General features: G+C 58.1%; 1 protein-coding gene across 4 annotated transcripts; it reads right to left on the bottom strand.

Annotated features, from left to right (window-relative positions):
* Window positions 1-26,596, bottom strand: ADA (adenosine deaminase). 4 transcript variants are annotated; one of them, XM_040638369.1, is made up of 12 exons: window positions 26,447-26,596; window positions 16,120-16,181; window positions 10,554-10,676; window positions 6,384-6,527; window positions 5,538-5,653; window positions 4,168-4,295; window positions 3,379-3,450; window positions 3,196-3,297; window positions 2,867-2,931; window positions 1,480-1,609; window positions 744-846; window positions 1-283 (listed from the first exon to the last, which is right to left on the bottom strand). In XM_040638369.1, exons 1-12 carry the CDS (start codon window positions 26,477-26,479, stop codon window positions 270-272), a joined length of 1,092 nt encoding a protein of 363 aa, XP_040494303.1. In that variant the 5' UTR covers window positions 26,480-26,596; the 3' UTR covers window positions 1-269. The 4 variants fall into 4 exon arrangements, with proteins under 4 accessions (XP_040494303.1, XP_040494305.1, XP_040494307.1 ...); XM_040638371.1 differs by lacking the exon at window positions 26,447-26,596 and adding an exon at window positions 15,877-15,996; XM_040638373.1 differs by lacking the exon at window positions 26,447-26,596 and adding an exon at window positions 15,877-15,993 and having other exon boundaries at window positions 16,120-16,165.
* Between the last annotated feature and the right edge of the window lie 351 nt (window positions 26,597-26,947).

The raw sequence follows: 26,947 nt of genomic DNA on the forward strand, positions 1-26,947 counted from the left end.
TATGAGCACCAGATTTATTGAGCACCAGATTTCAGCACGAGTCACCAGAGGAGGAAGGGTTCCGATTCACCGGACTCTGGCCCGTAGTCCGAGGAGAGACGCGGCGTGCCAAGGTATTCGTGTGTGTGGCAACGGGCACGTGGGCTTCAAGAGCAGCGCCAGCTAGGCCAGTCTTCCTCGAAGGAGTAAAGGTAAGGGTCGTTCAACCCCACAGCGCTGGGGAGGCTCCATCCACAGGGTGAGGGCTTGGAGAGGTGGCCGTGACGTCTTCAGGGATGCAGCCCTGCTTGCCAGGTCAGAGAGACAGAAAGGTTAGCACCTGCTAGTACCTGGGATGTAAAAAATCCCAGACCATCAGAGTGAGAGGAACCCCATTCTGCAGAGGGGGAGACTGAGGTTTAGAGCAAGGGAATGCTTCGCCAAGGTCACACTGGAAGGAAGGAGTGGAACAGAGCTAGGACCTGGCCCCAGCTCCCCTGCCCTTGGCTTTAGGTAGCCATGGGGATGACTCATGTTGCCAAGACCTTTGGGACTGGGTTTCAGAAAGTCTCCCTCGAGACCAGCCTGAAGATGACATTATACAGAAGGTAAGCCGATCTAGTGAGAAGCGCCAGCAGCTACAGCCATGGAGCCAGGGAGACCTCGCATACCCAGAGCGCTGCCTGAGAGAGGGAGGGCGGGCTTCTTGTAGGAAATCCCACAGAAAGCCAGGCCGCAGCCCAGAAGCTCAGCCGGGAACACACCTGCAGCAGCCGGAGGTGGCATCTCGTAGGCGTCATAGAGCAGATCAAGAAGCTCCTCCTTCTCCTCTTCTGGGAGGAAACTGGACTTTGCTGCATTGATGTTCTAGAAGGGCCGGAATGGCAGATAATATGAAACCAGAGAGCATGGAAGGAAGCGCTTGGCAATCTAGTGATGAGCCATCCTCTTGCATGAGCATGTGCAATGAGTAAGCTCACAGTGGGGAAGGACATGTCCCATGTCACATGGCAGCGAGTGCCAGAGACCATGAGGTTCAGTGTTCTGAAGTGCCACTACAGGACACGGTGACGGGAGAAGGAAGTTGGAGAGACTGGAGACCGGGTGGGATATGTGGGGCCAGAGAGCTATTCCTGCAGGGACAGATTTGGGGTATCACAACCCTAACATCAAGGGCTCAGCCTGGGATCTATGAATGGCCTGAAAAGTGTGTGCAGAATTTTATAGTTGAGCACACCTTTCTGGGAAGAGAGTTGACAGCTTTTAAGATTCTTTGCGGGCACTCGACCCAAGCAAAGGCTGAAAAACCTGGTCCTAGATCAGTGTGCCAGCCCGAGAGAGATCTTGTCCGTAGAAGGCACCTAACTCTAGGCCTGGCGTGGCTTGGCCTGGTGAGGCAAACGCCTCATGTCTAGAGGTTCCGGGCCCTGGCCAAGACCTGCAGGCCTCGCTCACTCCCAGGGCCAGGAGTCCAGGCCACCAGGGCTCATGCCCGCTCACCAGTCTCTTGAACTCCTCTTCGGTGAAGTCCATTCCCTCTTTGGTCATCTGGTAATCTGTTTCCAGAGTGGACTTGAAGATGAGTGGGTCATCCGTGTTGAGTGAGTAGTTAGCCTGGTCGTGTTTGAACCTGGATACAGGGGTGAGAGGGAAGAGTGTCCTGTGCTGTTACACGAACAGGCCCTGCAGCCTTGAGCCTGCAGCCCCCTTCGACCTGGAAGAACTGCTCGCGGTAGAGGGGAAGGAAAGTCAGAGAACTCAGGTGACCTGAATGGCGCACGTAACTAGCATCTCCAGACTCGAGCCCATCCGAGCAGGCCAGAGCCGGGCAAAGGCAGAAGAGGAACAGGTAGAGTGGGGGCCCGGGGGGGCCAGCAAGCAGCACCCCCTCTCTAGCCTTTGCCTTCGCAGCCAGCATTTTGGGAGAGTCGGCTGTACCCCTTTCACCCTCAGTCCCACCAGGACCGACTCTTCCACCGCCACCCCTTGCAAAGGGTTCCTGGCGCCGTCCCAGGTCACCGCCTCCTCACACCCACAAGGCCTCTCTGGTCTCTCTACTCACTCAGCTTATGGAGAATTTTACAGTGGACTGTTCTTAAAACCCTTTCTCTTGATTTCTCGGACCAGTCCCCGCTGCCCCTTCAGTGTCCCTTCCTAGGTTCTCTCCTGGGCCCTCCTGCTCCACCAGCTCCTGAGGCTGTCACGTCTCCAACCACCGAACCTGTGTAGCTGATTCGTGCATCTTTGTCCAGCCCACAGGCTGCGTACCCACGTGCCTCCGAGAGCCTCCACTCAGACGCTCTGCTGGCACCGCACACGCCACCCTCCTGAAGCGGACCTCGGGACCCCCTTGTAAGGAGCACAGCAGAGCCTAAGCTCCTGCCGTTAAGCTTGGCCTGGCCGTGGTCGCCCCAAGTTCTTGCCGCCTTATCCTGTGTCAGGAAAGGGTGGCTTTGCCCTCCTGAGGCCTGATCCACTCCCAGGTTCCAGTCACAGGACAGCTGGAAGAAGGGCCAAGGCCTCTAGTTAGATGGTGGGTTAGGAGCAGGGTGGAGCACCCCAGGTACCAGAAAGGACCACGTGAACTGGAGAGACTCATCTCCCAGATGTCCAGGAGGCAGGATCTAGCGTGTGGAAGTCCTCTCCCTCCACAGGGCAGCAGGGCACTCTGCGACGACTGCTCAAGTGAGAGGGCCCCCAGTTCTGCTATATGGGACCTGGGCTCCCTCAGTCATGTCACAAGACACCGAGCTTTGGCCTCCTTATTTGGAAGAGGAGGACAGCAGCACCTGCTTCCCAAGGACTCAAAGAGATGTCCTAGCAAGAGGCCCTGCACCCTTGGCTTTCCTGGTACAAAACTGAACAGGCCCCAGGGACCAGGCCTCACCGAACCACCGCGTGCTCCGTGCCCAACTTCCAGGCGCCTGTGAGGTAGCTGGACCAGGGGCAGACCTGAAAGAGCAGGTGGGTGGCTGGCACGTGCGCCCCCCAGGCCATGCTGCCCCCGCCCTGTATGCCCCGGGCCGGAGCCGTCACCACGACACCGTTCTCACCGTAGCCACACTGGCCTCCCAGCTGCCGAATCGCGTGAACCCCGTTCCTGGCCCCTCCACCACCCGGCGCTTCTAATGCCCACTGCCCACTCCTGCCACGCTGGCCCTGCTCCTGGGGCCCTCCCGGCTTTCCGCCTCTGCCCTCCCACCCCTGGCCACTCACCTCGAAGTGCATGTTTTCCTGCCGCAGCCTGGCGTAAAGGGCCTCGTCCTCCAGCGTGTGGTAGCCATGTCCCAGCCTCTCCGTCTTGAGCGTGTCCACAGCCTGCAGAGAAGCGGAGTGGAGCCTAGTCCAAGGTGGGGAGGAAGCGGCGAGAAGGGCCCCATGCCAGCCCAGGCTCCTCACCTCTCTCACCACCTCCGGGGAGCCCACCTCCCCTGCGTGGACAGTGCGGTGAATGCCGCTCCTCACAGCCTCCTGGAAGGGTGAGAGTCGGTCACGGGCGGCCTGGGGGAGGGCCCCGGCAGGCCTGGCCTTCACCACACTTTGGGTCCAAGTAGGCAGGCTTGAGCCATGCCCTTCCTCAGTCCGCTGGCCTGCTTCAAGATGGGGAAGTCGGGGCCTTGTTGGGGTAGTCCTAACTGAAGTGGTGGCTACCATTTACGAGACTGTTCTATGGTGTCAGCCACCGTGTGAAAGGGCTTGTGTACGTTACCTAATGTCCACGAGTATTCTAACACCTGTTTTACGAGAGGAGAAACAGGCCCAGGAAAGGAACGGGACGATGATCAAACAGCTAGGAAGAGGGGAGCCAAGCTCTGAACCGGGGTGGTGAGACTCCAGGGCCCCCGCTCTAACGCCCGTGCTCCAGCCACGGAGGCTTTGAGATGTTGGCTCCGACATGTCATCCCACAGATGAAACAGAAGCCCCGAGAAGGGACAGTCACACCCGAGGTCACACAGCAAATCACAGGCAGAAACAGGCTCACACACAGGAGTCCCCACACCAAGTGGGACCTTCTGTTTATACCAGGTTCCCAGTTTCTAGCACCCCCAGACCCAACTAAGGCGGACTTGAGAATGGAGGCAGCCCCACGCCCCCCCCCGTCCGTGTGAGCGCCCCCTCCTGGGTGGAGACGAGCTCCCGCGGCTCACCCAGTGCCCCCCTCCCTACCTCCTTCCCGCGGGACCTACCTCGTAGGCCTTCACGTGCCCCGGGAAGAGGCTGCTCCCCTCGATGGTCTCGTCTCCGGCCAGGTCCATGGCCACCACGGTCTGATGCCGGTACTTCTTACACAGCTCCACCACCTCCGGGGACCAGTCTGCGGGCGAGATGCCCCCCCCCCAGCCTCTGTTGGCAGCGCCGAGGAGAGAGCCCCCCTCCCCGGCTCACTGTCCCCAACCTGAGCCCAGCGCAAGGCAGGGGGCCCAGGGCTTGTCTTCACCTCCCAACTGCCACGGCCTAAGCGCATGGCCTTCAGCAAACTGCTCCACCCAGGGCCTCAGTTTCCTCTCAGAGGATGCCACCCGCCGGCGCACAGGCCCGTGGCAAGGCCCTGCGTGGAAAGCACCGAGGGCAGGGCTTGGCTGGGTCAACCACAAAGGGCTGTGTTCTCCCTTGATCCCCACGACAGCCCTCAAGGGGGGGGCACAACCCCACTCAGCAGACGAGGAGACGGAGGCCCCCGCGGCTTCACACCGAAGCCCAGAATAGCACTCACGCTGGTGTGACTGAACGTGTTGCTAACGTGCCCTGTCCTCGTAACTAACCAAGTCGTCATGCCGTGTTTAAAAATGAACAGTCGCAGGCTTTGGAACCAGAAGGCCACGTGTTCCCACGCAGGCTCTGCGCCTTCCTGACTGAGGAGAAAGAGGCCGCACCTCTCTCAGCCTCAGCTCCCCCTTCCAGCAGGAGGCTCAAAGATGGCAGCCCGGCCTCGCAGGCTGCCACCAGGATCGGAGGAAACCCCCGCAAGTCACTGTCCACAGGCAGGCCCCCCTGGGTGGGCGTGAACCCCCTGGTTCGCACTGCCCCCTAGAGCAGAGACTGAGCGAAGTCACCACCTGTGACGATGTGGGCGTGCAGTCTGAAGAGGTGAAGGGACTTGTCCAAAGTCATACAGTGGGGCTCTGCCCACTGTGGCAGCTCGAGCTCTGGATGTCTGACCAGTCACGAGAGAGCCTCGGAGGCCCCAGAGATCATACCTATTCATAAGGCCTGTGGCCCACACAGGAAGAGGCCTGGCCTACGGGGTCTCAAGGGGGGAAACCGTGGGCTCATCAGAACTTGGTTTTATTCTGTTGTTCAGGTTCCTTTGGTTTTTACGCTTCCTGCGTGCAGCACACACGGTGGTCAGGCCTGGTCTGCCTGGGGAGAAGGGTCTCCCTGCTGCCAGGAGTTCTGAGCCTGCCCGGGGTAGACTCCAGGGGCGGTCCTGCTGACGGGGGACCAGATGTGGCGGGGTTGGGGGCATGGGGAGACCAGATGTGGCTCCCTTGACAGGCGGGGAGGTGGGGGCCGGTGTCAGAGGGGCAGCCCGGGGCAGGGCTGAGGGCGTACTCACTGGGCTGGTGACGCATACAGCACAGGATGGACCGCACCTTCACCCCGAAGTCTCGCTCTCCCTCCTGCAGGCCCTGGCTCACCAGTGCCACCACCTCATCCGGGGTGAGGTCCCCTCTGTGTGGGGAGAGGGGTAGGGATGGGCCAGAGATAAAGGAAGGCCTAAAGGACAGCCCTGGGACTGGGACTGGGACATGGGGGAGTGGTTGGGGGAAGAGAAAGAAGAATCTTCAAGAAGCAGCTCCAGCCCCTACTAGCCCACTGCCTCTGGGGAAAGACATGGCCCCGAGCCCCGGCACACCCCCCTTCTAGCTAGCTGGGGCACTTCCGGACTGGAAGGTGCGCTGGGGCGGGCAGTTCAGACGCAGCCCGGCCCCGCGGATGGAGGGCGCTGCGAAGCCTGCCTGGTCGGATTCCCACGCATCCACAGCTCCGCGTCCTAGCCGGAGGGGGGCAAGGGAGTTGGGGGATACCACTTAGAGATCTCGGGGGTTTAAGCAGAGGGGCAGGAATGGGCCACACTCACTTCAGTTACAGGGTTAGAACGGGACATCTAGAAATCCCTGGACAAGAGGGTTAATGTTCCTAGACTGTGGGCCTGTGTCCGGGGGCGGGCGGCGGGGGGCAGGGGCAAGACATGGTCACACACTTTTGCCAAAGGTAAGAAAAAAAATTAAAAAATAAGCCCAGGTACGGGCTGGGAACCATGTCTCTTGTGACACTTAAACCCATCTTTCTGAGGTCACGGACAGGACCAGGGAGCAGGGGCTCCCACAGTCTGCCCCTCGGATAGCCGTTTGGGCCACCCCACCATAGCCTCGGAACAGCCCCTGCAGGCGTCACTCACTCGGCCTGGTTCCAGGGGATCGGGTCCACTTTGGAGTTGGCCAGCAGGTGCGGGCTGTAGCGCACCTCCACGTACACCACGCCCTCCTTGGCCTTCGTCTCGACGAACTCATAGGCAATCCTCTTGACGGCCTCCCGGCAGCCCCTGGGAAGGGAAGAGAGGGGTTGGGAACGACTTTCCCCAAATCTCCCGGGAGCTCCAGGAGCAACAAGGCTGTTCCCCACCTGGGGCAGATCAAACCCACTTCTGGCCCCCAGCCCCAAATTCTGGGGTATCTGCTGGAGAAGATCCTAGAAGCATGGCGGGTCCTGTGAGCTCTACCTCCAAACTATGTGCCAATTCTTGCCCGTCCACCCACGTTCTGACCGCCTCCTACAGACCTCCGTGTCTCCATGCTCGCTCCTGCAACTCTGTTCTCCACACAGCAGCTAGGGCAATCTTTTAAAAATGGGACTCAAACCACAGTGCTCCTCCACTCTGAAGCCTCGTGGCTTCCTACCATGTAGAAGGAAATCTCAATTCCACGGCCCAGGCCACGAGGCCGGTCGACTCTGGCCCCTGTCACTCTCCCCAGACCTTCCTTCTCACTCATTCCATGAGGCCACTAGAGCCTTCTTTCTGTCCAAGAAACAGTCAAGCTTATTCCTGTGTTCACAGCTCCCCCAGCTGGCATGGCTCTTCCCCTGGACGGCCCCTCCTCTCCATTTAGATCCGGCTCCAGCCTGGCCTCCCCAGAGAGCCCTTCCCTGACCGCCTGCCTGAAAAGGGCTCCTCTGCCATTCTCTACCCGATCCCCTGCGCTTTACCAGCACGGCGCTTACCCCCGCTTGGCGTTACTATCACATGGCTTATCAATTTTCATCTCTCCTACTAGAATGCCATCTCCATGAGACAAGGGTCCTGCCATCAGTCTCGTCATGGCTAGGACCCCTCAGCCCGGGATGGAGAGGCCACTCAAGTGTGTGTTGGGTGGTGGGCATAGGTCAGCAGGGGATAGAAGAGAACACAGGCAGCAAACACAAAGATAAATGGGATTGCATTAGACACAAAAGCATATACAGCAAGGGGAACCTTCAACAGAGTGAAAAGGCAACCTACAGTGGGAGAAAATATCTGCAAATCCTATCTGGGGAGGGGCGAAGATCGAAGCGTACGAGGAACTTCTACCCCTCGATAGCAAAAATACCAAATAACTGGATTACAAAATGGGCAAAGGACCCGAATAAACGTTTCTCAGAAGGCATACAAATGGCCAACAGTTTCATGGAAAGGTGCATTTCCCCGACAATTAGCGTCACCAGTCGTCAGGCTAATGCAGATCAGAAACACGAGGACAGATCACCCATACCTGTTAGGGTGGCTACAATCAGCAGGTGTTGGGGCGGGGAGCGGAGAACGGGGCCCCTCGTGCGCTGCTGGCGGGAATGCAGGTCTGTGACGGTTCCTCAAGAAAGGTCTTAAAAAGTTACCATATGATCCAGCAATCCCACTTCTGGATCTTTATCCAAAGGAAACGAAGTCAGTGTCTCGGATATCCGCACCTGGATGCTCACTGCAGCGTTATTTACAGCGGCCAGGATGTGGTTACGGCCTAAGGTCCGTTGACAGATGAACGGATAAAGAAAATGTCACACACACACACACACACACACACACACTCACACACACACACACACACACACACACAGCAAAAGCAAAAGGCAGCTCTCCGCAGTGAGGGACAGGTAACCTAGCTTGCCTGTGATTTCACCACGTGGACGTGTATCAAAACACCTTAAACACATCATTTCTACTTATCAATGATACCCCAATAAAACGAAAAAGAGAGCAGAAAGGACAGAGATGGACAAACCCAGAGGGTACCCTGGGGTGGGGGGAGAAACCCAGGACTCCTGAATCCTGGTTCCCACCCTTAACTGTTGCAGGACTCTGGTTAGTCACCCTGACACCGACAGCAAATGTTACTGTGAGGACAAAACTGTTAAACTTCATAAAGCTCACCTAAGCCAGGGCTCAGAGTAGGACAGACAGATCCTTGAAGTATTTTAGTTGTCAAGCGTTGGCTCTAGAAGCAAGGCACACGTTAACCCGCCAGGGCCATGCTAAGTGGTGATCGAGTGACAGTGAGCTGGGCCTAGCTGGAAGTTTCCACCATGAAGAGTGAACACAGAATGGTCACCAGAATGCGGGATGTGCGAGTGAAGGGCCTTGGGGACACCGGCCACACCCAGGAGAAGGGTCACTGGAAGTACCATGCTTTTGAGGCTAAGGATGGGCAGCTGCTGCCTTCCCTGGCCAGCAGGGCCAGGGCCTGGATCCGGGACCTCGGACCCGCTACAGGGGAGCTGGTGTCCCAGGAGGAGGATGCCCGATCTCCCCCACAGCAGTGGCATGCATTCATCCCACACCGTGCCCAGCACTGGGGATACAGCGAACAATGTAGCCAAAACCCCTGTCCTCACGGAGCCTCTAGTTTAGCAGGAGAGACCGGTACGGGAGGGAGGAAAACACACAGTCCACAGTAGGTTAGGCGGTGAAATGGTCTATGGACACACGGAAAACGGGAGGGGACTACGATTTTCAGCAGTACAGTCAGGGAAGGCCTCGCTACAAAAGTAACACTTGAGCAGACCAGAGAAGGAGGTGAGGAAGCTAGCCGTGGGGCATCTACGGGGAACAGCATTCCAGGCAGAGGGAACAGCATGCATGGAGGACCTGAGGTTGGGAGTGTGCTTGGTGCCCCAGGTGGCCCATGTGGTGGAAAAGAAGTGAGCAGAAGAGTCAGGGCAGAAGACAAGGGCTCTCATCTGATACCTGTGGAAGGGGGCAAGGGCGTAACATGGACGTTAGTCATCTGGGCATAGCCTCAAAGGCCAAGCAACTCAAAGGAGATGATGCCAAACAGCCAGGTCATCTTGGGCCTTCAGGGAACCGGGCAGCTTCTGTCCTATGGCCAGAGGGACAGGGCTGCCTCGGGGGTGACATGGAAGAGGTGCCTTGGCCCGTACAGGAGCTCTTCTGGTGTGGGGGTGTCGGGGGAGATAGGACAGGTGCCTCCAGGGAGGCATGTGTGTGTCAGTGCCTCTGCTTACCAGGGCCAGGGATGGGGACAGTCAGTGTTTTCCAGGCTGAGTCCAGAAGCTTCCAGCAAGCAGCCTTGGCACACATCGTCCTTCCCCAGAACTCCTCCTACCTGTCCTGCCACTTATCCAGCCAAGGGCCTCCATCTGCCTCACAGACCTTCTTTACCAGTCCTCCAACAACCCATACTTGGCACATGCTCCAAACCGTTCCTCTGGTCTAGCCCTCTGGACAACATCACACCTTCTCTGTCCCAAAGCCTGCACTGTGCTTCCTCCTCCAGGCAGCTTTCCCTGACTGCCCCCGCCCGTTTGCCTCTTCCCCTTCCTGAGCTCTGGCAGCACAGACTGAAGAGGCCTGTCTCTCACCTGCCCTGGGGAGCCCTGCCTTGTGCCAGGAAGCTCAAGGTGGCCTCAGGGTGGGATCTGGGCGTCACCCCTTCCAGCTGTGTGGTCCTGGGCAAGATCCTACACTCCCCTGAGCCTTCGTTTCCTCCTCTGCAGACGAGGAGCGTGTCCACCTAGCAGGACCGTCGGCAACTACAGAAAGTATAGTTCTGAGAGCTGCACACACGTTCTTCCAGACCTAAGATACTCTGCTGGGCAAAGATGGAAGGAACGGAAGGGAACAGAAAAACAGCTGTGCCCAGCTATCCATAGAGGTAGCAACTGTCTTTATGGTAAGAGGGAGCTTGCTGAGGCCAGTGCTGTGTCCGTTCCAAACGCCAGCCCCTGGAGGTAGATAGGATCACAAGCCCCTTGGCTGGATGAGGGAACGGAGGCCCAGAGAGGGTAAATTTTCCCACGGTCACAGTTATTTCGTGAAAGATTCAGGCACTAGGATGTGGGCTCTTGACCTCACACTCTCACTTTCCTGTAGAAGTTGAAGAAATTTCTAGACATTATACCCACTTTCCAGGAGGGAAAATCAAGGCCCAAAAGGTGTAAAGAGTCACCCGAGTATACACAAGGAGGAGCCGCAGACCTGGGGTTTCTGAGCACCTTCTCCCACCCCACGGGGGAGGGGCAGGCAGCAGGTCGGGGGCCCGGCGCGGGCGCTGCCGGGACCTGGGCCGGGGAGCTGACTCACGCGATGGTGGGCATGTAGTACTCAAACTTGGCCAGGAAGCCCGGGAGGCTGAGCGGCTTGTCTATGCCGATGATGGCCTGCAGCTCCTCTGCGGTGTCGGCGGGGAGGGCAATGCCCCTCTTCCTGTGGACAACAGCACGGGCGGTGGCCTACTTCTGCACGGGACCCGACGCACTCCTCACGGGGCCCGGAGCAGGACACCTGGGGACCTCTTTGTCCAACTACTCCCATCGAACAGATGGGAAAACGGAGGCCTGGGGCATATAGAACCCAGACTGGAATCCTTCCAGGAACTCCTGTCCCCAAGGCTATGAGCAGCCAGGGAATCTCAAGGGGGATAACTGGGGTTGAAGTCCGTATGTACACGTACATGTACGTACATATATACATACACACACACGCACACACGCACGCACACGCCTGAGAACAGGGAAGCTGCCGGGGCAAGCCCACTGCTTCCCACTGCTACCCCGGAGTGGGTAGAGCCAGCTGGGCGTCTGCCAGGTCAGGGGTTATCAGGGCTGTGACTGCAGCACCACAATGCCCGGGGCAGGGGCAGGCGCCGGACTTCTGGCCTCCGCCCTGCATCTGGCCGGCGCATCAGAGACGCCTGCCCGGCTGGCGAGCTGGGAGAGGGTCCAGCGGAGGCTCGCCGGAAGGCGTGCAGCAGCCATCCAACTCAGAGCGGTCCCCCTTTCCACCCACAGCCCCCCGTGTGGGGCTGGCCCAGAGCCTCCTCCCTGCCAGGGGCAGCAGGGGCGAGGCTGGGCCTACCTCCTCTGCCAGGACTCACAGATCACCCTGGGACTCAGTTTCCCCACTCTGAAGATAAAAGGGGCAGGCAAAGAACCCCAGACACCCAGGAAACACTTCCACCATGAGGGGACAGAACAGGAGACAAAAGGAACTCCGGGGAAACAATGCAGAGAACAGAAGAAAACTTAAAACCCCCACAGTGGGGCACCTCCAGGATGGGAGAAGAGCTTCCATCCCGGAAACAGAACATCCTTTTTGGAAAGGGGACCCTGAGAGTAAGAAAGGGCTCCTGCAGATCTAAAGGAATACGGGCCAATCATCAGGACCTAATAAGGTGAATGGAAAATACAGCAGAGAAACTCCTCCAGCAAGTAGAACAAAAGGAGATCAAAAAAAAAGAGCAGATGATTACAGAAATTAGGTGGTTAAATCAGATTCAAGCAGCGGGTTATCCGCAAAGAACGAACAGGAGATGGAAAGGAGGGATTGCCAGGGACAGGGAAGTTTGACCAAACAGTGGTTAAGTCTTCAAGGACCTCGGTCCCTAAAATACGATGTTTCCCGACATAAACACCTGTCCCCTGAGCCCCTGACCCAGGCCCTCCTCCCTTGCTGGTGGCCCCAGTCCCTAGCCGTGTCCCCTGGCCCGCAGTCAGCACCCCCCTCCCTATAGGACACAATGGCGGAGAGGGCACCCCCGCTGTGGTCCTACCACAGAGGGCAGTGCTCCGTGCCTCCCACCCCAGCCTTCCCTTCAGGAGGCCATCCCCGTGACCATGTCCTGCAGAGCCCGTACCAGTGACATGCTGGGCTTTGGAGGGCTTTCTGGAAGCAGAGGAAGGCTCTGGCGCTCACATGGTCAGACGCAGTGGCCACGCGTGCCTGGGCCTACTGGACCCACTGTGTGCAAGGCTCCTGGCGGTCTCCCTCCAGTGCCTCGACCACCGCTTCCTCCTGACCATTCTTGCACTCCCTCCCTTTTACACCCCTGCCCCCACGAACTCCTCCGCTTTCATGGCTTTCAGCCCAAGATCCGGAGGTCTCTACCACTACACAGCACCCCTGGAGAGCCAACAACGTGCCGGGCACTGGACAGAGGTCAGTGACCAAGACAGACCCAGGTGTCTGACGCCCCACCTCTTGCCACCTCTCCCCTCCCTGTCCCATGCTCCATGTTTCCAAATATAGTTCCACCACCCGCCCCCAGCTGCCCAACCCATGGCAGGGGCCTCCCCTGGGCTCCATCTGCCTTGCCCACCCCCAGCCAGTCAAGTCCCAGTGATTTTACTCCTAAAGGTCTGTCCCATTCGTCCTACCCTCTCCAGCCTCTCTCCTCGTTAGCCACCAACAGATCTTGGAGCACACAGAGTGGTCTGGGAAGGCCAGAGGAGGGGACATTGAAGCAGAATTAGAAGAGGAGAGAAGGCGAGGACAGGTCGGCTGGAGTTCAGAGCAGGGTCGGTGGTAGGTGGAGAGCCAGAGGGCAGGCAGAGCCCAGTGGACGCTTCACAGAATTTGTGGCCTCATCCCCAAAGCGCCAGGAAACCACTGAAGGATTTCAAGCAGGGGGGCGGTATGAAGAGACTGAAGAGCTCCTTCTGGCTGCCGTGCGAGTACCAGATCTGAGAGCTACTGCAGGAGTCCCAGCAGGAAACCAACAGCACGAGACACTCTTCGGGGTCCCACACAGGGCTGGGCCTCCACGAGCCACTCAGACCAAGCTGTAACGCTCTGGTCTGGGACCCACGTTGAGGCAAGAAGGAGTTATTCCTAGAGCCGGGGTCCTCCTGCCACCCACAGCCACTCAGCAGCAGAGGCTCCCCCTGGGACCGAGCTTGGCCGTCGGATGCTCCCTACACCCCCAGTCAGCCACGCCTTGGCCAGTCCTCGTCCTGCCATGGTGGGGGACACGCCTACCAGGAGCCTGGCTGCAGACAGCCCAGCAAGGAGGCAGAGCTCAGGCTTTGGAGTTCGAAGTCCATCCCCTGCCATGTACCAAATCACCCAGGGGAGGAGCCATCCCACCCGAGGACCGCCACAGCCTTGTCAGTAACACAGCACTTTCTTTGCTCGGTACAGAGAAGAAATGAGGCGGTTTACGTGTCCAGGGTCCAACAGCAAACTGCAAAGCCTGCTGGACTGTGTCTGAATTGCAGCTGTGTTCCTGAGAGGCTGTGTGACCTCGGGAGAGTTAGTTACCCTCTCTGTGTTTACCAGGTCTGGCAGGTTTGAGAAACCCCCAGCGTGGACTAAGGGGCAGGAGAGGTCAGAGAGGCAACACAGGCTTGGCAGGTCGTTAAGGGCCAGGAATGGACTTTGGCTTTGACGCTAAGCAAGCTGGGAGCGTGGGAGGGTTTGAGCCGGGGAGCGACTGGTCAGACTAGGTTTTAAGACAGGTGTTCTGACTACAGTACGGTGGAGACAGGAGACGGGGGAGGCCAGAGTGGCCGCCCAGAGCCCCGTCAGGAAGCCATTGCCATAGCCCAGGTGAGGGATGCCTGGTGGCTCAGGCTGGTGAAGGGAGGGGAAAAGGGCCAGAGTCAGCTCTTCTGCCACAGCCCGTTCTAACAGGCTCATGAAGGAGATGGAGAGAGAGGTAGGAGAAGCCCCAGAGAGGACAGAATCATAGGAGCTGAGGGAAGAAGTGGGTAAGAACACAGTCAGCAGAGGCCCGAATCACAGAGGTGGAAAAGGGGCCACTGGATTTGGCCAGAGGGAGAGAGGGGCTTCCTTCCTTCTCTCAGCCCACCACCACCAGGAAGTCCTCCAGTATGTTTACAGGCATCCATAAGCAAGTCTGACCAACTCCCTGGTCCCCTGCCTGCTGACCTTGAGCTCAGACTCCAGCTGGCACCCATAACACCCCGCTCCTGGGGCCCACCGAGGTACCTCGACTGCTCCCGAGATGCCAAGGTGATGGGGGAAACAGAAGATCCGAGCAGCCTCCCCACAGGGGCGGTTCCCCTCCCTCCATTCTCCAGCCTGCCCCGGGCTCCCGCCTTCCAGCTCCACTAGTTAGTGCTCTCTGACCCCTTAACGAGTACCCAAGACCTCATCCCATCCCCGTGCCTGATAACCCGCCCTAAGAGCCTCATTCGGGACTCTGGGGCAAGGGGTGGCACTCAGCACGGGCAAAGGACAGGCAGAGATAAGCCCAGCAGCTTCACCCCACTTAGCCAGCACCACAGCATATCATTAATTCGGTCATTAAGTGCCCTCGTGGACACCGTGCTTAGCCCCGAGCTAAGTGGTTTCCGTGCACGGCTTCGTCCAAGCCTCTCGCTGGCAGGAGTAATGGTCAGGGGTGTGGACTCAGGGTCACACCCGTGCTCCCCAGGTAAGTCCCCTCACCCACCATGGCTCAGGGTCCTCCTCCATACTAGGGGGCCCCAAGAGTCCCACCTCACAAGCTGTCGTGCGGATTCAGTATGTCAGCCCCGACACAGCGCCTCGTAGCGCACGGTACGTGCTAACAAGTGACGTGGGAGAGTCAAGAATTCAATCAGTAGCAACTTCCCAGGGCAGAGGGAGGTCTATGGAAGTAGGACAGAGTAGAGAAAAGGGTTCTTGCCAGCACTCGGCCTCGGGGAGTGGGGAGAGATACTCCTGAGAACTGGGGACAGACTCCCCAGCCTCACTGGTTCTCCGGAGCAGGGTGTCTGGAGAACTCGGGGGACTGTGGCTCATGGAGCAGAGTGTTCGCGTTGGGGTCTGGGGCGGAACCGCTCAGGCAGTGAGAGAGGCGGACTCCTTCCAGCTCCGAATGAAAGGAGTGCCCAGCAAACCCGCGAAGAGCACCGTCTGTGGAAGGAGGGGTGGGTGGCAGAAGGGAACCCCATTTCTGGGTCAGCTCTGGAGGAAGGCTCTGTTCTTCCCCTCAAACTAGAGGCCAAGGTCGCAGTGAGGAAACGGTGTGCCCATATTTGAATCCAGACCCACTGACCTCTAAAGTCCCTGCTGTTTAGCGTCAGACCCAAGGGAGGGGCCACCATGAGCGCTGGAGGTGGGGAGGGAGGGACAGGCATCCCTCACTGGGGGGCACCGGTGACCCTTCGTCCCAGCCGCATGCACGCGAGCCCAGGCAGGAGGCTTATTCTTACTTGGAAGATGAAGATGGGCCCCTGAGGAGGGGCCACCTGTCCACATTCCCCAGGCGATTGCCCTGGCGACACGGGGAAAGCCTTGGAGAGGAGATGGCCCTGGGTCAACTCTAGACTCTACTTTTTATTGTCATGTGGCCTCAGGCAACTGCCTTCGTTTTTTCTGAGCTCCCTCCCTGCTCTCCTCTGTGAGAGGCAATGGCAGTATCTTCCTCCCCTGCGGAGGGGTTACACTTGCTGACTCAAGGAGGGGGCTCAGCCCAGCCGCCCAGCACTAGGAGATGCTCGGCTAATGGTCCCGGCATCCCGGACGGGCGTATCGCCTCTGGAGCAGGCTCTCTGCGGAGTCAAAACACAGTGACTCGTTCAGCCCTGGAAACTGCCTCCTCGCGCATGTGTGCACGTGTGTGCATGTGTCTGTGTGTGTGTGCACGCGCGTACAGGCAAACAAGCTTCTCCCGGCTCACCTGGCAGCAGGAGGACAAGCAGCACAGAAAACAGAAGGCTTGGGATGTGGGTCTCCAGCTCAGAGCTGAGGGGCTGCCATTTCTCCACAGACCACCTTCTTCTGGCCGGAGGGCCAGCTTCTTTCCATGGGGATATAGGAAGGAACAACAGCCCTGGAATTCTCCAGAGGCCTCTGGGTTGAGCCGTGGACCCCCACAGCTCCCCAAATGGGGGGGAGGAAGGGCTCCTCTCTGTGGGCTTACCTGCCGTAGTATAAGATGGTTTCAGGCTTGATGGCCCCATCTAGGTGGATATGCAGTTCCACCTGCAAGGGGGCAGAGAGAGGAAACCAGGGGTGGGGCAGAGAACAAACACGTGAATGTCAGGACCACCCTAACTACGTCCCACTGACCGGCCACTGGCCACAGACTCCACGAAGCTCTTGATACACACCATCTTGCTTCCTCCTCATCTGCGGGGTGGGCTTAACAGTCCTCTCTAGCTCTTTCACGGTTCAGACCACAGAGGTTCAACCACAGTTGAGTTTCAGGGAAGTTAAATAACTTGCCCGAGCTCACACAGCAAGCCATAGAGGCAGGAACCCAACCCGGTACCTCGGTTCTTAATGGCCGCTGGTAAACGGCAGAACCAGCATTCTAGCCCAAACCCAAAGCCAGTGCTCCGAACGCAAGGCCAGCCACGGGGCTGTAGGCGCTGCGGACCCCCAGCCACCACGCTGGCAGGGTCCGCCCTCCCCGGCTCACTAAACAAAATCCGACTTTAACAAAAAGTATTGACCACAGACTTCCTGGGCCCGTGAATATCCCACAGTGGGTTTCAAACACCCAGGTTCCATTTTCAGACGCAGGTGTTACTTAAACACCGTTATCAGGAATTAACAGGAGGCAATAGATCTTTCCAGTACTCCAGAAAGGGTACTGGGTGCTCAACCATCTTGGTGATCATCTCCTACACACACGCGGTCCCACAAACAACGCTGGGCTCGCAAAGCCAGGAGATGAAGGACAAGGGCTTGGAGACAGCCCGTCAGCCCAACTCAGCCCAACTCCCAGCTCCGCCCCTTCGCTGGCTGTGTGAGCTCAGCCAAGACACTTGATCTCAGACCCTCCATTTCCTCAACTGCAAAACAACAGGGTATTTCTGCTTCCCCGTCCAAGAACAACTGTAAGGATTTAAAAAATAAAAAAACAACACAGTGTACGTGGACATGTGTGGTTCATAGGAAGCAGCCCTGTGCCTCTCAGCCAGGGCTTCTCCCAGGAGCTGTTCAGTACAACAGATGCTGGGAGACGGCGGGGGGTGACGGTGACTTTCCCTGGACCAGGGGGAGATCTAGAAAACTCCACTGACATCTGCCAGATTGGGGCCTTCCCTGGAATCTGGGGACCTGGACGAGAAAGTAGCTGCCCTGGTGAGAGAGGGAGCTGCAGACCCACCGAGACCAGCAGGGGCAGAGCTACCAAGCCCGCCTCCCAGCAGGAGGTCGGAGCAACAAGACCTCTCCGGAAGTCACCCAGCCAGCAAAGGACCCAGCGGCACTCACCCCTAGGCTCCCTGACAAAACAAGTTCAATGCCCATTTAGCTAAATGTTCATCGTGTTCTCAGAAAATGTTCAGCATCGGGAACACTGACGCTTCCAGCCCAGGGAACTGCCAAGGGGTTGCGTGACCTTGGAGAGGGGCCCTCCCCTCTCTGAGTCTGCAGGGGTTTTTTTTATCCTTAACCCACACTCAGCCAGCCGTCCTGAGGATCTGGCCAGAGAGGGAGGGTACTCTCCGGTTAGACCTGGAATCCTGGTTCCTCCGCTCACTCCCTGGTGGCCTGGAGAAAGGGACTTCACTTTCAGTGCCCTGGCAGCCTCATCGGTCCAAGAGGGAGGATAAGAAGCCTTCCTCCTAGGGCTTTGGGAGGCTTGACCATGTTTGTGAGTGCAGTGTGTTAGGCCAGCACTTAGCACGTAGCAAACACTAAAACAGCATCAGTAAAGAGTCCTGCATTCAGCAAACTGTCGAGGCCCTGCCGACAGCGAGGGATGGAGAGTAAAGCTCAAGGCACAGCCCCGCTCCTGTGACACTTATGGTCCCGCCGGGGAAGAGGCGGTAGATACAGGCCGGTGACGAATGTACAGTCACAAGCCGAGACAGCTCCTTGAGAGGCACAATCCTACAGAGAGAGCAAACAAAAGACCGTACCCAGCTCGAGGGCCAACTATGGCTTCCTGGAGAAAACAGAGCTTGCGCCAAGATCCAAAAGGTGAAGAGGAACCAACTAGGCAAAGGCAGGCTGAGGAAGGCAGGAAGAGCGTTCCAGGCAGAGGCAACAGCACGTGCAGAGGCCGTGGGGGTAGGCAAGCCTGTGGCGCAGGAGAGGAACTGAAACCCGGCTCAGAAGGGAGGGGCCGGGCGGCTGGACAGGCTTCTGGGCCACCCAGGCCACAAGGAGTCCTCTTAACTGAGGGAACAGAGAAGCCACAACAGGGTTTGAAGCCAGCGAGAGGGCGAGGCGGACTCAGAGCAAGAGCAGTTGGAGGCTACTATGGTCCAGTTTCTGAGGGAGGATGGTGCTTTGGACCAGGGTGGCAAGACAGATATGGAAAAGCAGGCGGACAGAAAGAGGGGGTCAAGGAGGATGCTTCAGGTTAGGCCTGGGTGGCTGTGGGTAGGGATCCCCACGCTCAGGACACCGCCCAGGAAGAAGCCAAGTGCTAAGGGGGAAGGCGGGGCAGGGGTGCGGGGAGAGGGACACGGTCAGTTTCATCTTCAGCTGGGATGCCTTTGAGCCCTCCAAATGTAAGTGGACAGAGCCAATGCATGGGAAGTTCTAGCGTGCTCAGAGACCCAGGCTGGCAAAGCAAGGAGGAATACGGACAGCTGAGGCCGAGGTCTTGAACGAGCTCGGCCGGGGAGAGTAGGTCAAGGAAGGGGCGGAGGAGGAAGCCTCAGAAGTACCAGCATCCAGTGGCTCTGCTGGAGAGGGGGAGGCCAGAGAGGAGCTGCCAGAGGGGCAGGAGGGAAACTAGGGTTGGGGGGGGGGGGCGTGTGCAGAAGGCAAGGGACGAGCAGATTGCAAGGAGCGGCGGCCCCCCCAGGTCAGTGGGTTGGTAGACCCCAAATCGGTCTACATCCAAATCCCCAGAACCTGTGTTACCTCCCGTGGCCAGGAAAGAAAAAAAAAAAAAAAAAAAAAAAGAGGTGGTTTAAAGTCTTGAGCTTATCCTGGATTATCCAAAAAATGCAATTTCTCATCTCCTTATGAGGGACGCGGAGTTTTGAGAGTAACTTCTAGAAGAGGCAGCAACAAGGTGATCACTGAGGCAGACGGGAGCTGGGGGTCGCGAGCCAAGGATGGCCCGGAGTCACCTGAAGCCGGAAAAGGGGTGGGACCCTACCAGTGACACCTTGATGTTGGACTTCTGACCTCCAGAATGGGGAGATTTCTGTTGTTCTAAGCTACCTGGTGTGTGTGGTAATTCGTTACATGAAAGGAATTCGGTCAGGTCCTGCCAGAGGTCAAGCAAGAGGAGAACATGTCCCTGGGGCTAAGGCCCCAGGACACCGGGGCCAGAGGAGAGGTGCTCAGCCCTGGCTGCCCGTTAGGAGCACCTGGGAAGCTTTGCAAAGTTGCCTATGCCTGGGCCCACCCTGGTCCAAGAAGTCACAGTCCTTCGGCCTGGGCCCGAGCACGGGGTTGTTGCTGGTTTTCAACACATGAAGCCAAGGTTGAGAACCACTGTCCTACAGGAAATGTTCCGGAGGCCTGAGGGGCGCCAAATCCATGCTGGAATGGGGTAAGGACTAAGTAGAGGAAATAAAATGGAGAAAGTATAGATTCTTCTTTCCAGAATTTCACCCCTGAAGGGGAAGAAAGGGCTGGAGAAAGGACTAGAGGCAGATGGGGGGTGAAGAGAACGGCTTCTCCAGGCAGTGGGAGTGAGTGGGGCAGGTTGCAAGGCTGCCGGAGAAGAGGGGTTGCAGGAGACAATGACAGAGAAGGGACAAATCAGGAGGAGCTGGAGGAGGGGCTGGCCAGGGGAAAGGAGGGAGGAGAGAGAAGGGCCCAGGCAGTGGAACCTGAGTCAGGCAGCAGGGAGGGAACGGGCTTGATATGGAGAATGAGGTTCGTGGGGACAGAGGAGGCCACAGAAAGTCAGGGGGTGCCAGGCAGGGAGCAGTCATAGGTCACCGTTAAGGGGATCCACTGAGGGTTTTGGATCAGGAGACACCGTTTAAGAGCTCTTTCTGGCTGACGTATGCAAAGTAGGGGAGAGAGAAGCCAGAACAGAAGACAGAGCCGCCCCATAGTCAGGACAAGAGATAAGCGCCCACTGGAGTGGCTCCCGCAGCTCCGAACACAGGAGAGCAGGGGAGGGGGGCTCAGAGAGCCGGCCCGGGACGCAGGAGGCAGGAGCAGCCCTAGGGACAGCAAAAGGAGAGCCTGCTGCCCCACCATGCCCTACAGCTCCTGCCCCCCTGGGGCTTTGTCGGAAGCTGCCTAGACACGTTGCAGGGGAGAAGCAGAGGCAGCAACCACCTCCTCAGGCAGCCCAAGCTCAGGCAGGCCTCCCACGGAACTTTCTGGAAAACAGCCGCTACTCATGAAGATGTCTGTCTGCATACCCCAGGTGACAGTGGGGTATAAGCTCAGAGACTGGGTGGGGACCCTGCTCTGCGGTCCACATTCAGGGAAAAGGAACAGCAGTGTCCTCTGATTATGGAGTATCTACTCTGTGCTGGACCAGGTACGTACAGGGCCAGCCTCATCCTCACAACCAGCAAGGCAGGCGCTTTGCTACCATTTCGCAGGGGAGGAACGCGAAAGCCCAAAGAAGGATCTAGGGACTCAAAGGCAGGCCGTGATGGAGTCGGCATTTGCACCCGGGCCTGAGTCAAGAGCTTTTACTCTACTTTCCCTGCAGGCCTGGCCTCAGAGAGGCCGCTGTAAGCAATTCGGCGGTAACAGCCACCGCCTACTGTTACCAGGTCCTTTGTCTCAGTTAATCTTGACCCCCAGGCAAGGTGCACGGTAGCCCGGGCTGCAGACAGGGAAGGGGCTTGCTGAGCTAACTCCGAGCAGCTCAGCCACCTGCCCTGTGCCGCCCAGGCTGAGGACTGCAGCTGTTAGAACCCGAGTCTCCCTACCTCGAAGCCCGGGTCCTGCCCAGGAGCCACACCCCTGCCCTGTGCCCAGCCTCATGACCTCTCTGGAGTTCCCACTCCCACCCCTGCCCCCCTGCACTTGCTCTCCAGGAGGCTGACTCAGCAAGCATCGACAGAGCTGCAGGAAATCCCAGACAGCCGTCGGAAGCATCCCCAGTTACTACATATTTACTAAGCCCCTACGAGCTGCTGGGCACCGTGGGGCACGGGCGAGCATGTTCAGTCTTGCTCTCAAGAGATGCCAGCCGGCCGGCCGAGGCCCAGGAAGGTACCATCCACTCAGCCGAGGTATCAGTGGCAGGGCCAGCAAGGACACAGGTCACGGACTCCGGGGCCAGACACTCCCAGATCGAACTCCCGCTCGTAACTGGCAGGCTACGTGCCTCCGAGGCACGCCCGAGTCAAACTTCGTCTCCCCAGGCTCCCCCAAACACACCATCCGGTTTCGTTTTCAAACCGCTGACTTTTTAAATCCACTTACCACAACCGTGTCCCTATTCGTTCCCTCAAAATGGGGTCATTATGCTGGGTCTTCGGGGTTTAGGACCGTGCCCAGCACAGCAAAAAGCACTCAGTGCACATCAATGACCAAGTGATGGTTTTTCTCCTCTCCCTGTCCTAGGTCAGCAGGGCTGGGTCCTCTCCCCAGGGCAAGGAAGGGACTGGCCGACGCGCTGGGGCCTGGAAGAGAACCCAGACAGGGCAGAGTCGCCAGCATTGTTTGACCGGCCCTCCCAGAACCCCGGTGAGCCTCAGGTGCCCCCAACAGCCAGCCAGCCACTCCCTTCCTAGCCCGGCTCTTGGCAATGAGCTGCGTGGCGCTAGGGGTCAGTGTCCACCATGGCCTCTCAGCGGATTTTTGGGGTAAAGCCAGGAGACAGAGCAGCCCTGGGCTGACATACTGTTTCAGTCACACTTCCTCTAGGAAGTCCTCCGTGCTCTGCCCCACGTGAGCTCCTATGGATCAGAGGTACAGTAATGAAGCTGCTGAGCCTTGGGGCCTGATGGCGTGCTCAGCTGCTGCTGGAAGCTTCTCCAGAGGTTTCAGAGAAGGGAAGGCATGTCCTCAGCCAGGGGCAATCGCAGCGCGGTCATTCCCCATTTCCTAGGTCAGGAGACGGAGACTCAGATTAAGGAACCAGCGTCAGGCCAGACTAGTAAGTACCACAGCCAGAAGCTGTTGGGGAGTCAAAGCCAGAGGTTGTAACTGCCACGACCCACTCCCTTCACCCTGCGTAGCAGTGCTGAGTCAATGCTGGTCAAATCTAAACAGGACTGAGAACCGGGACAAGGAGGATGATGGACAGCTGCCAGCATTGGCCTGCCCCTCCCCCCACCACAGCCAGGCCTGCACCTGGTGTTTGATGTAGGCTGGAGACCATCGGATTCCCATCGCACAGACAGGAAGAGTCACTGTTCTGCCCCATGGTCACAAAGGCCCTAGAGCCTGTTTCTTCCCTCACCTTGCTGCTCTGGGGCCTCAGAACCCTAAGGGGTAAGAGCAAGCCTGCCCCCCAAAACTCTGAGTAAATATAGGCTCAAACCTCACTGTGCCTTCCCCGCCCCCGTGCTCTTCTCCCCTGTCCAAAGCCAGGCACAGTGCTCCCTTCCCTGCCCCAAGGGGGCACCCCCCCCCCAGGACAACTGGATAGGGAGACACATTCCCCCCAGCTCACAGGGCCCCCTTGCCATCTAGGCCAGGCCAACCTCAAGGTCGGATGCAGAATCAGGGGCGTGGCCAGCCTCCCTCCCTCTGTGACCACGTCTCCCCTCTCTGGTCCTTGCTTCCTCTGTCAAACAAAAGGCCTCCTTGAAACCCAATCTCATTCATTCCCTTCCCCCCAAAGTGCTACGTGAGTTATAATGGGTAAGGCAAGCTCCTTGAGGGGCTTTTTAAACACAGGTGGCTCAGGGCACCTGGATGGCTCAGATCATGATCTCAGGGTCCTGGGATGGAGCCCTGCATCGGGCTCCCTGCTCAGTGGGGAGTTGGCTTCTCCCTCTGCCCCTCCCCCCAGCTCATGCTCCCTCCCTTGCTCTGAAATAAAATCTTCAAACAAAAAAATAAAAACAGGTGGCTCTGTGGTAACCAAAAAGCCCAGAAAGCCCAAAGCCATGCTAACGGTGGGCTTTCACGGCTTTGTGGCAGGAAGTCAAGAGGTAAGAAAGACTGCGGGGGAGGAAGGCTTCCCAGAGGGGTGGGGGCGGGGGCACAACAGCCCCAGGGGGAGGAAAAGCATACTTAAGGGCCTGCTGCCTGCCAACCAGGGGCTTCACGAGTGCCACTCAGCACAATGTCCCCAAGAACCCATGACCTTGGTTTTAACCAACACATTTTACAGAGAAACAGAGTTTCAGGGAAATGTCCTCCGGAGCTCTTGCGGCTGCCAAACAGCGAGGCAGGGACCCACCTTCAGTCTATCTGAGGCCCAAGGTGACCCTGAGTCCACGCCCTCCCCCAAAGTGGGACCGGCAAACTGGCAAGGCAGTGGACTGCATCTATTTCAGTTTTAGGTAGAACTGGGTTCAAGTCTAGCTCTACTTTCTGGTTGTGTGTGACTTTGGAAAGTTCCTTCCCCTCTCTGAGCCACTTCCTTCTACAGAAATGAAAAGGACCGATCTTAAAGCGATCCTGCGAGCATTAAATGAATATACGGAAAGCAGTTTGAACGGTGCCTGGTACCGAGTAAACATACAAAAAGGAGAAAGAAGAAATGAGGTGGGTGGGACACATGGCTGGTTCAGTCTGTGGAGCACGCGATCCTTGATCGCAGCTGTGAGTTTAAGCCCCACCCTGGGCAGAGAGCCTACTTAAATTTATGTGGGAGATTTGGCCCCAGTTCTCTGCATCAGGGAGGGCAGTGGAGAAACCGCTCTTCTAACCTGCGCCAGCTCACTTTCTGGTCTACTGCTTGGAGATGCTCATTCTGTGTGACCTTGGACAAGTCACTTCACCTGTCAGTTTCCTGGTGTGTGAAAGGAGGACGAGATCTACGCCGTCCAGTTGTCCAGGAAACAGTGATGTAAATCACGGAAGGTGCCTGGTACCCACTGTTCTTACAAAAACAGGCATGTGATCAGCATTGTCCTCCGTGACAAAGAACTCCTGAGCGCCACGGGATTTCCAGCCTTACCTCGTGGGGAAATAGACTGATAAGGGCCACCCCTCCACCGCCTCCGTACCTCCTCCAATGCCCAACAGGTGCTCAGAAAGCGTTTGTTAGAATAACACAATCAGACCAGGGAGGCAGCCACCTAGGGCCTTGCTACTCAAGAAGTGTGGCCTGCGGTCCAGCAGTGTTAGCATCACCCGTGAGCCTGTTAGAAGGCAACATCTCAAGTCCCACCTCCAACCTCCCACCTCAGTCTCTGAATGTTCACAAGGCACTCGGGTGACTTGAGTACACATTAAAGTTTAGAAAGCACAGCCTTGCTCTGCCTTCTTAAAGCTGGCCACGTCCTGGGCCTCCCCTGGTGGTAGGCGTAAGAAGCCAGACAGCCCAGCAGAGGCTCCTGCCCCGGAGAGGCCCACACCCGGGGCACCAGCACCTGCTGCCCCAAAGGCTTCTGCAAAGGCAAGTCCAGGAAAGCTGGCTACGGGATATTTGAAGCCAGACCCGCCTGGGCTCAACCCCAGCTTGGCTACTTCTTCACTGTGTGATCTTGGGCCTCATTATCTCTCTGTGCCTCTATTCATCTGTATAATGGGATAATACCAATGACCTCACAGAGTCATTGCTAGAATCAAATGAATTAATGAAAGTAACCTGTTCAGAACGGTACCCGGCACAGAGCAATAACAACTTAATTAGCTCCAGCTACTAATACTAGTTCTCATTAGGATCTGTTCCACCCACAGGAAGGCAGGGAGCTGATCTGGTTGCAGTGACTGAGACACGCTCCTTTTTGCTTCTCCTGCCAGCTCAGGCACGTTCCCTCCTTGCAACAGAAAATTTAATCACATCTCATCTACACAGTGGAGAACACTCTACCTTCCCTCTCAAGCATCCCCTTTTAACCTCTGGACACCCCCTCAAGCAGGTGGGACCCATTTCCCAGGTATGGAAACTGAGGCCCAGAGAGGGGAAATAACCTGCCAGCTCGAAGCAGAGAGGACTGGGTGAGGCCCAGTAACACGGTCCCTCCCTCACGGAGCTGTTACAGTGTTGCAAGGGTAGCTTGCTGCATAGAATAAGCTCTACAGCAGTGTGGCCTTGAACTCCGAGGGACTTTGCCTACTGCCCCAGGATGCAGATCAGGGTAAGGTGGTTCCCCAGCCCAAGGGCAGAGGGAATCCAAAAGCATTAAAAAAAAAAAAAAAAAAAAAAAGACATCACAAGGAAAGAAGCAGCAGTAATGGGATCCAGACAAGTTGTGGAGGCATGGGGTGGGGTCCGGCAGGAGGGCTCCCCCGCTCACAACATCTGGCAGAGGGTAGCTGAGCCTATGGTGGGGGCAGCAGCAGTGGGGGCCAGGCCTTACCTCCTCCAGTGCTGCCTACGCCCCCATCCCACCCCCAGCACTCCCATACACACATGGGAGTCTCACCAACACTTCTGTGATATTTGCCATCATCACTCACACCTATTTCTCAGAGAGGTAAGCTGAGTCTAATTACAGCTCACTCCTTCCCATGACCCTCCCTCCAGCAGTCTCAAACCCTGCTAGCTGATGCATCTGCTGGACAGACCCCTAGACCCCTCCCCTCCGTGGACTGAATCTCAGTGCTTCAAAGCCTGCCAAGTGGGGCCCAGACCCTCCCTGACCCAGCCTTTCCCAAGAGGCCACAGCTGGTGGGAGGAGGGACCACGGAGTTATCCCTTGAGGCCAATGGCTGTGGCTTGGCCCGGAATGAACCCAAGGCCTAAGGCCCACTCAGCCCCTAGCAGGGAGAGAGGGGCGCCCTGATCCCCTCCCTCTGCTCCACAGCATGGTCCTCCCGACTGGCACATCCACAAATCTGAGCTTCTCGGTGCTCCCAAAACCATCATAGTGCTAGAGTATAAAGCTGTTTCCACAACACTATAGGTGCCAATGGACGTAAACACCGGGCCCCATTTTACAGCCGAGGTTCGAGAGGTCAAGCCCCCGGCCTAGGCTCACACAGCTATCCAGAGCTGGTGGCGCCCCGAGGCCCATTTGACAGGTAGTGAAACTGAGACTCCGAGAGGCCAAATCAGGGGCAGAAACAGAAAGCAGAACACGGAAGCCAGCCCGGGGCGCCTTTGGGATTCAGGACCCTCCCTGCTTCATTGTCCCTCATTAGACTGCCTTGTGGCAGCGAGGGCCTGAGCTGAGGGACGGAAGCGGCTGCAGGGGCCCCGGTTCGCTCCCGGGCTGTGTACGCCCCTAAGCCCTCCAGCCAGACCCGGAGCGGGACCTCCCCAGACCCCGAGTCCCTCCCGCGCTCACTTTGGGCTTGTCGAAGGCGGGCGTCTGGGTCATGGTGCCAAGCGTGCGCCCCTGCGCGACTCCCTCCGCCGGTCGGTGCTCACCCCGAGAACCTGCCGGGACGGCTGCGCGCCACGATTCTCTTAAGGGGGCCCGGCCCCGCCCCCGCCCCGCCCCGCGCGGGCCCCGCCCCCTCGCCGGAGCCCCCGCCCCGCCCCGCCCCGCAGACCCGGGATGTGCATTTCCTGGAATTCCTGGACCGCCGCGCGGACAAGCCGGAGTTCCTCAGGCTGTGGGCCGCCCGAAATCGCCGGCCCCGGGACGCAGGGTTGGAGCCACCTGTGGGCTCAGGCTCCGGCCGCCTGGCCAGCTCTGCCTCCCGCCTGGTCCCTCGAGCAACATTCAAGCTACCGCCTGGGCGCCCGCAGCTGGCCACGCCCGAGCTGGAAGCGGGGAACGGTGGGCGTCACAGACCTCGTGGGGCTTGCACTCTGCTGGGCGAGACACGCTCATCACAGAATC

The sequence above is a fragment of the Ursus maritimus genome, unplaced genomic scaffold (assembly GCF_017311325.1).
Source record: "Ursus maritimus isolate PB19 unplaced genomic scaffold, ASM1731132v1 scaffold_22, whole genome shotgun sequence".
Classification (NCBI taxonomy): Eukaryota; Metazoa; Chordata; class Mammalia; order Carnivora; family Ursidae; genus Ursus; species Ursus maritimus.